The sequence below is a fragment of the Sinocyclocheilus rhinocerous genome, unplaced genomic scaffold (assembly GCF_001515625.1).
Source record: "Sinocyclocheilus rhinocerous isolate Xijiao unplaced genomic scaffold, SAMN03320098_v1.1 scaffold834, whole genome shotgun sequence".
Taxonomy (NCBI): Eukaryota; Metazoa; Chordata; class Actinopteri; order Cypriniformes; family Cyprinidae; genus Sinocyclocheilus; species Sinocyclocheilus rhinocerous.
In genome coordinates this window covers 185,823-193,946 of record NW_015645089.1, presented here as the reverse complement: position 1 = coordinate 193,946, position 8,124 = coordinate 185,823, and the positions used below count along the sequence as shown (strand labels likewise).

Below are 8,124 nucleotides of genomic sequence, written 5' to 3'. Positions count from 1 at the left end.
ATAGAGATTTGTGCATCATCTGAAAGCTGAATAAATAAGCTTTCTTTTGATGTATGATTTGATGTATGGTTTGTTAGGATAGGACAATATTTGGCCGAGATGCAACTATTTGAAAATCTGTAATCTGAAAAAAATATATATATACTGTGATGTATGGTTTGTTAGGATAGGACAATATTTGGCCGAGATTTTCAACTATTTGAAAATCTGTAATCTGAAAAAAATATATATATACTGAGAAAATCACCTTTAAAGTTGTCCAAATGAAGTTCTTAGCAATGCATATTACTAATCAAAAATTAAGTTTTAATATATTTATGGTAGGAAATTTACAAAATATCTTCATGGAACATAAAAGATGAATCGATATAAAGCATAAAAGAAAAATCGATAATTTTGACCCATACAATGTATTTTTGGCTATTGCTACAAATATGCCTGTGCTACTTATGACTGGTTTTGTGCTCCAGGGTCACATTTATGCATAGCCCAAGAAATACTCCCTATATTCATGCAAAATCCAATAAATACAGCATATATTAAATAAAAACAGAACTTTTTGTATATATTCAATGCAAATGCCAATACCGCACAATATTCTTTACAACGCCCAAGAAATAGTGCCTACATTCATGAGAAAGCCAATAAATCCTTTATATAGTATATTAATGATGTATACTTCATATTCACATTAGCCCAACAAATATGGGGTGTACATTAATAGAAAAGACAAATATGCTATATATTGATGACAATCCCTACATTTTCATCAAAAGCACCCTGTTTTCCATGTTTTGTCCAGCCATGAACAAAGACCAGTGGGACCCTGAGTTCCTGAAGGCCATTCCCATCATGAAGACGCGCAGCGGGATGCAGTTCTCCTGCGCCTCCCCCAGTCACAGCTGTCCAGAGAACACGTATGAGGTGTGGGTGTGTAACAGCGACGGGTACGTGGGTCAGGTGTGTCTGCTGAACATCCGGGACGAGCCCACGGTGGAGGCCTGCATCGCCGTCTGCTCCGCTCGCATCATCTGCATCGCAGCCGTGCCGGGCCTGAAGAACAGGTGAGACGGATGACCCTAAACGCACCTGCTTAACAGGACAAATTCTCCTGTTTGAGACTAATAATAAATGAGCACCATGAGATTACAGTACATGTGGGAATTTCCAGGGATCAGGAGAGATCTCACCAGGGACACTAATTTCAACATCCTTCAATGTATTTGAATTCTGTACAATTTTGCTGCACAAATCATTTTCTTTTTTTACTGTGTAACTATAAGCTGTAAACCCTCAGATGTTTTGCCTGCTCGTTTTATAAGTGCATTTAAACACGTATATAAATATAATTTAAAAAAAATTCATTTAAAAAAAATTAATAAATAAAATAAAAAGACATAACACTAGCTTTCTCTATTCTTTTATTATTCTATCTGTTTTCTTTTATTCTATTATATAATAAAAAATAACCTTGCTACGTGTACTGTGTTAGGCTAACTGAGACTTGTTATAGCACTTGTATATCATTGCTCTTTTGTTGATTCTGATTGCTTCCATTGTCCTCATTTGTAAGTCACTTTAGATAAAAGCGTCTGCTAAATGACTATTCAAAGTATTTAATTTAATTGGTTGCCAAGGCAACATTTTAATTTTTTTGAAGTTATAGTTCTTCATCTAATATTTACATTTTATTTTATTTCAGCTTAATTTCAATTACCAACAACAATTTTAATAGTTTTAGTTTACTCTCTCTGTGTGTGTGTGTGTGTGTGTGTATATTATATATTGTTTGTGGTAATCTACAACATGAAATACACCCGTTATTAGGTTTAAAATATCCTGGAATATGCCTTTTAAAACAGACTTTATGTGCTTTTTATTTATAGTTTGGTTTGTTTATTTATTTATCTATTTTGTTTTTATTGCAATTTTATTTTTCATTGCGGGTTTTCATGTGTCTTGCACTGAGGAGAGGCTTCCGTTGGGCCACTCTGCCATAAAGCCCCGACTGGTGGAGGGCTGCAGTGATGGTTGACTTTCTACAACTTTCTCCCATCTCCTGACTGCATCTCTGGAGCTCAGCCACAGTGATCTTTGGGTTCTTCTTTACCTCTCTCACCAAGGCTCTTCTCCCCCGATAGCTCAGTTTGGCCGGATGGCCAGCTCTAGGAAGGGTTCTGGTCGTCCCAAATGTCTTCCATTTAAGGATTATGGAGGCCACTGTGCTCTTAGGAACCTTAAGTGCAGCAGACATTTTTTTGTAACCTTGGCCAGATCTGTGTCTTGCCACAATTCTGTCTCTGAGCTCTTCAGGCAGTTCCTTTGACCTCATGATTCTCGTTTGCTCTGACATGCACTGTGAGCTGTAAGGTCTTATATAGACAGGTTTGTGGCTTTCCTAATCCAGTCCAATCAGTATAATCAAACACATCTGGACTCAAATGAAGGTGTAGAACCATCTGAAGGATGATCAGAAGAAATGGACAGCACCTGGGTTAAATATATGAGTGTCACAGCAAAGGGACCATGTGGTATTTCAGTTTTTCTTTTTTAATAAATCTGCAAAAATGTCAACAATTCTGTGTTTTTCTGTCAATATGGGGTGCTGTGTGTACATTAATGAGGAAAAAAAATTAACTTAAATGATTTTAGCAAATGGCTGCAATATAACAAAGAGTGAAAAATTTAAGGGGGTCTGAATACTTTCCATACCCACTGTATATGTGTTAATTTAAATGATTATGCCTTTTAAAACAGGTTCACCTCAATAGCAGTGTAGTATGCTGTGTTCTAGTAATTTTTTTATGCATATAAGCAGTTTGCAAGTGCAAAAATGTCCATTCTGTCTACTGCAGAGAACGTGTGGGTCATTCCACCCCCTCCGCCCCGTCTGAGTCAAACCCTACAGCGTCTGCACAACCCCAGCTCCACATCTGCATCTCCGGCTCTTCTCTGGAGCTCAGCGAGCCGCCCGCGGTCCCCGCCGCAGAGCTCGTGCCCTTCGATAGCGATGACACCGATGATGAAGACTCTCCCAGCCCTTCATCCACACTGCAGAGCCAAGCCTCCCATTCCACCATCTCATCCAGCTTCGGCAGTGAGTCTCTAAAATCATATGTCCTCGCTCATGTTTGTGATCGGTGTCTTATTGATGATGTTTTGTATTTATTTGTTTCTCTCAGATGATGAAGCAGCCGTTTCAAAGGACATGGCCACCGAGACCACCAGCTCCGAGGAGGAACAGGAGTTTCCCGTCCCGAGCACATTCGGGGCCCCTCGGCTCAGTGCGGACAGTCCCGTGGACGGCCGAGCCATGCGGCGGTCCAGTCGAGGCTCCTTCACCCGTGCCAGTCTGGAGGACCTGCTGAGCATCGACCCCGAGGCGTATCAGAGCTCCGTCTGGCTCGGGACCGAGGACGGCTGGTGGGTCACTGCATGACAGAATAAATAACTTCTGTAATGGTAGGGCGGTACTTATTATTATTATTAGGGACGGTATTATTTAGTTTTTGTATTACTTATAGCTTTTATTTGTATATTTTTTAGTTTTCATTCTTTTTTTAACTTCAATTTGTTTTTATTTTAGTTTTAGATTTAGTAAATGTAGAACTTAAACTTACTTCAGTTTCGAATTTTTTTAAGATCTAGTTTAGGTTTTAAGAGAATAAACATATTTACATAACATTTAACTTCTGCAATGCTATGTACGGAACTCTTTGATTTGGTCTAACAGGATGTGATTGTATCTTTAAAAGTAGGCTGTGATATTATTAGTTATTATTATCTTCACTGCCCAACTGGCCATGATTATATCAGCATAAACAAAAAAAAATAAAAAAATAATCATTTGAAACAAAGTCTTTTTTTCGCGTCATGTCGCGAATCCATTTCTCTTTCAGGTCAGAAGCAGCATGAATGCTTGGAGTATGTGAAAAATAGAACGGGACATCAGTTTACTGTCGGGGATTTGTTGTCAATCCGTGCCGTAGACAGAATCGCCGATTATAATGGGCTCTGTTGTCTATAGTCACGTTGCGCCGCTCGCGTCCTGTGTAAACATGGGGTAATATTAGGAAAGAGCTCAAGATCGCATCAGTTTGTTTGCTTTACTTTGCTACAGATTCATTTTTAAACAAGACAATATGATGCAGGTTTTAGTAAACGATGATGCAGTGCTGAGTCTGACTAGACTAGGGTACATAAGTGTGAGTAAACATGTTTTTAGTCAAGTCACCTTTATTTATATAGTGCTTTATACAATACAGATTGTGTCAAAGCAGCTTTTCAGTGTCAAACTGAAAAATAGTTTCAACAATGCAAGAAGACAATAAAAAAAGTCATTTTTCCAGTTAAAGTCAATTCATTGGTGATTCAGTGATGTCATTATCCAGTTCAGCTCTCTTTCAATACTGTCTGTTGATATATATTACCACTATTTCATTGTCTGCTCCAGACCATTTGATATATACAGCGTATTTATACGTTTTAAACCCAAATGACCCGTGTTGTTTGCAGAGTACGTCACCGCAGTGTCCATCTGTTATTTTAATAAGCAAAACTGTTAGCCAATCATAGCAGTAGGCGTTTACTTGTGAGTCTTGAATGCACCCGCCTATAAAAACAGACCGTTCTGCGGAGAGGCTCAAAAACAGGATAGAAAGTAGCCTATTACTTCTAAATTATGTTTTATATATATACTATATTCACACACACTAACATTATAAAATGATTAAAAAATGTAGTTCATGAACCTTTTAATATAACAACATATAATAATAAAAACTATTAAAAAGCTTATATGGGGCTAAGTAATGTATACAAAGAAAATACATTATATATTAGATATTTGTCAAAACATTTAAAAAAATACTGAAAATCATTCAAAAATGAACATTTCATTTTCATGAAAGTTCTGACTATTTGAATGTAAAATTAATGACCTATTAAATAATGACAATGTTTGTTAATGTAATTATTGGTAGTTATTATAAGTGTTCAAACTTGTGTTTAGGCAGCATTCAAAGCCCATGGGCCGAATTAAAAGTCGAACGATAGTAGCACACAATGACGTAATGGCATTTAACTGCACAAAACACCCACCTGCTGTTCCTTCTGTTTGGGGTTTAATTCTCACCTCAGGTGACCCTGATCTGACTACAGTACACCCGTTTACTGCATTCCCACAGAGACACTCGTTATCTCAAGCTCAGACCTGCCCGTGTCCTCAGTGCATCCTGTCACTTTCCACACAAACATTTACTCTCTCTCTCTCTCTCTGATCTGAGTGTTTGCATCTCAGTTTTTGAGTGCATAAGCATCATTTGTGGATAATTTTGATATTCACTCATAAACTGAGGTGCATGCACTCAGATCAGTGAGGCCTATGAACAATCAGTTTCAAAAAGAAATACAAAACCTGTGCTAATTGAAAGAAAACAAGTTGACAAAAAAATTGAATCCAGTATTTGGTGATAATAATAGCATAAGAGAAATTTACAAACAATTTTTGTACATCATTTTTGACTAGAAACACCACAAATGTAACAAGGTGGGGGGAAAAAATCACAAAAATTATCTTTTTTTTGGGGGGGGGGCGCATTGTTAGACCCTGAGAGCAAAGTCAGTAAGTTTTATTTCAATACAATAACGTTTTTTCAGAAAAGAGAAAATCCGATCTGGGTCACAAGGGTTAGAAAACATTTAATATTCAGTAATATTATAGATATACCTGCACTGACATCATCAGATGAGAACAAAATATGAACTGAATATCGACGCTAATATCCACACAGCTATTGAAAGTAATTAAATCAACATTCAATCTGAATTGAGCTGAATAATGTCACTGTTGTGTTTTATAGAGCTGCTTTACAGCTGAAATTAAATTTGTTTTATAAATGAATGGCTTTGCAACATTGACAGTTATTCGAGCAAAACAATGACACTTGTCTTCTGTAGAGCTGCTTTACATCTTAAATTGAATTACTTTCATAACTGATTAATTTTGCAACATTGAAACTGTTATTTTCCTGATTATTTCTTTGAAGCTGCTTTGGAACAGTGTGTATTGTATAAAACGCTATAGAAATAAATTTGACTTGACTGTTAAAAGTTTAAAATATGACAATTATAACCAAACGTTATCCACTTGACATCAGATTTCTGAACAGCACTTGAATCATTTTAACAATTTTGACATTGTGTTTGAATGTGTTCTTCAGCACTCATTCCAGGTGGGTCAGGACAGCGGGCGCTGCGTGACCAGTATCGTGAGCTATGGTAAAGGCGTGTGGATGGCTCTACAGGGCAGCGCTCAGGTGCGGCTCTATCACGCCTCCACCTACGAGAGCCTGACCGAGGTCGACGTGGCACCAGCCGTGCACAAGATGCTTGCAGGTAATAACAGCATCATCAAATTAGGCCAAATTATGCCTCTTCTGCAAATGCTTTTTTTTTCAATATGCAGGGCTGAGTTCAAAAATATCAATATAAACTTTCCATTACATAGTTTTTGTTTTGTTTTGCTCGTTATCTCAAGCTCAGACCTGCCCGTGTCCTCAGTGCATCCTGTCACTTTCCACACAAACATTTACTCTCTCTCTCTCTCTCTCTCTCTCTCTCTGTCTGTCTCTCTCTCTTTGCGTCACACAAGCAGGTGTGGAGCATTTGTTCTTGCCTCACTGCCAGTTGAAAGTCAAAACAAACAAAAAACAGTCCGATGACTTAGAGAGCATTTGACTTGATGCCTGTATATATAATGTATTTTAATTCCTAATAATATCAGCATATTAGAATGATTTCTGAAGGATCTTGTGACTCTGAAGACTGGAGTAATGATGCTGAAAATTCCGCTTTTCGTCACAGGAATAAATTACATTTTACAATATATTTGAAAACATGGAAAACGTTTGTTTTAATTGATTTTACTTTATTTTCAATCAAATGCTTGCCGCCTTGGTGAGCATAAGAGACTTTCAAAAATATTAAAAATTGACCCCAAACTTTTCAATATAAGTTTGTGATTACCAGTAAACGCCTAAGGACATAAATGTCATATTTCATAAGTATAATCATGTTGTTTTCTTTCAGTATTCATGTGTACCAGTCGTCAGACAACATCAGAAACAGGAAGAACAGTATGAAGATGCAGCACTCTGCTTCTATCCTGTGTATCCTGTAAGCAGCTTCTGCCTCATTGATCTGTTGCCATGGTAACTTACGCAACGTCGGCATGGAGACTGAACATCTTTTTTTCATTCCCAGGTATCTTGACAACAAAGTGTTTGTGTCCCTGGCGAACGGGGAGGTGATTGTTTATCAGAGGGAGGCAGGTGAGCTCAGATCCATTCCAAATGATTCAGTTATAACCGATAAGAGTGATTTACACCATCTCTCTCTGCTTTTTCTACATAACAGGAAGTTTCTGGGATCCTCAGAGCTCTCAAACGCTGTGTCTGGGCTCTCCAACTGGACCCGTGACCAAAATGGTTCCTGTGGCGGGAAAACTGTGGTGTGGCTGTCAGAACCGAGTCCTCATCATCAACACCAGCACTTTAGCACAAGAGGTCAGACGCAAACCACAGGCAGATGAAGTCTGGGAAAAGACATTTTGGTTTAAGTCTTGTGCTGAAAATCCTTCAACTGATGTGGTCAAAAATGACCAACCCTTTAAAAATTGCTTGTAAATCTCTCCTTATGCTATATTATTTACTAATCTTGAATTCAATCTTTTTGTCAACTTCTTTTCTTTCAGTTAGCACAGGTTTTGTGTTTGTTTTTGGAACTGAATCATCAAATGCCTCATTGATCTGAGTGTTTGCATCTCAGTTTTTGAGTGCATAAGCATCATTTGTGGATAATTTTGATATTCACTCATAAACTGAGGTGCATGCACTCAGATCAGTGAGGCCTATGAACAATCAGTTTCAAAAAGAAATACAAAACCTGTGCTAATTGAAAGAAAACAAGTTGACAAAAAAATTGAATCCAGTATTTGGTGATAATAATAGCATAAGAGAAATTTACAAACAATTTTTGTACATCATTTTTGACTAGAAACACCACAAATGTAACAAGGTGGGGGGAAAAAATCACAAAAATTATCTTTTTTTTGGGGGGGGGCGC

General features: G+C 37.6%; 1 protein-coding gene across 1 annotated transcript in view; it reads left to right on the top strand.

Moving 5' to 3' along the window:
• LOC107705756 (rho guanine nucleotide exchange factor 17-like) overlaps positions 1-7,685 on the top strand; it is an 82,851-nt gene extending 75,166 nt beyond the window's left edge. Inside the window, exons 13-18 of the mRNA XM_016509211.1 lie at positions 803-1,064; positions 2,856-3,097; positions 3,183-3,423; positions 7,090-7,176; positions 7,264-7,331; positions 7,417-7,685. Coding sequence (XP_016364697.1) covers positions 803-1,064; positions 2,856-3,097; positions 3,183-3,423; positions 7,090-7,176; positions 7,264-7,331; positions 7,417-7,685 — 1,169 coding nt within the window. The remainder of the gene's footprint in view (positions 1-802; positions 1,065-2,855; positions 3,098-3,182; positions 3,424-7,089; positions 7,177-7,263; positions 7,332-7,416) is intronic.
• Positions 7,686-8,124: the final 439 nt, after the last annotated feature.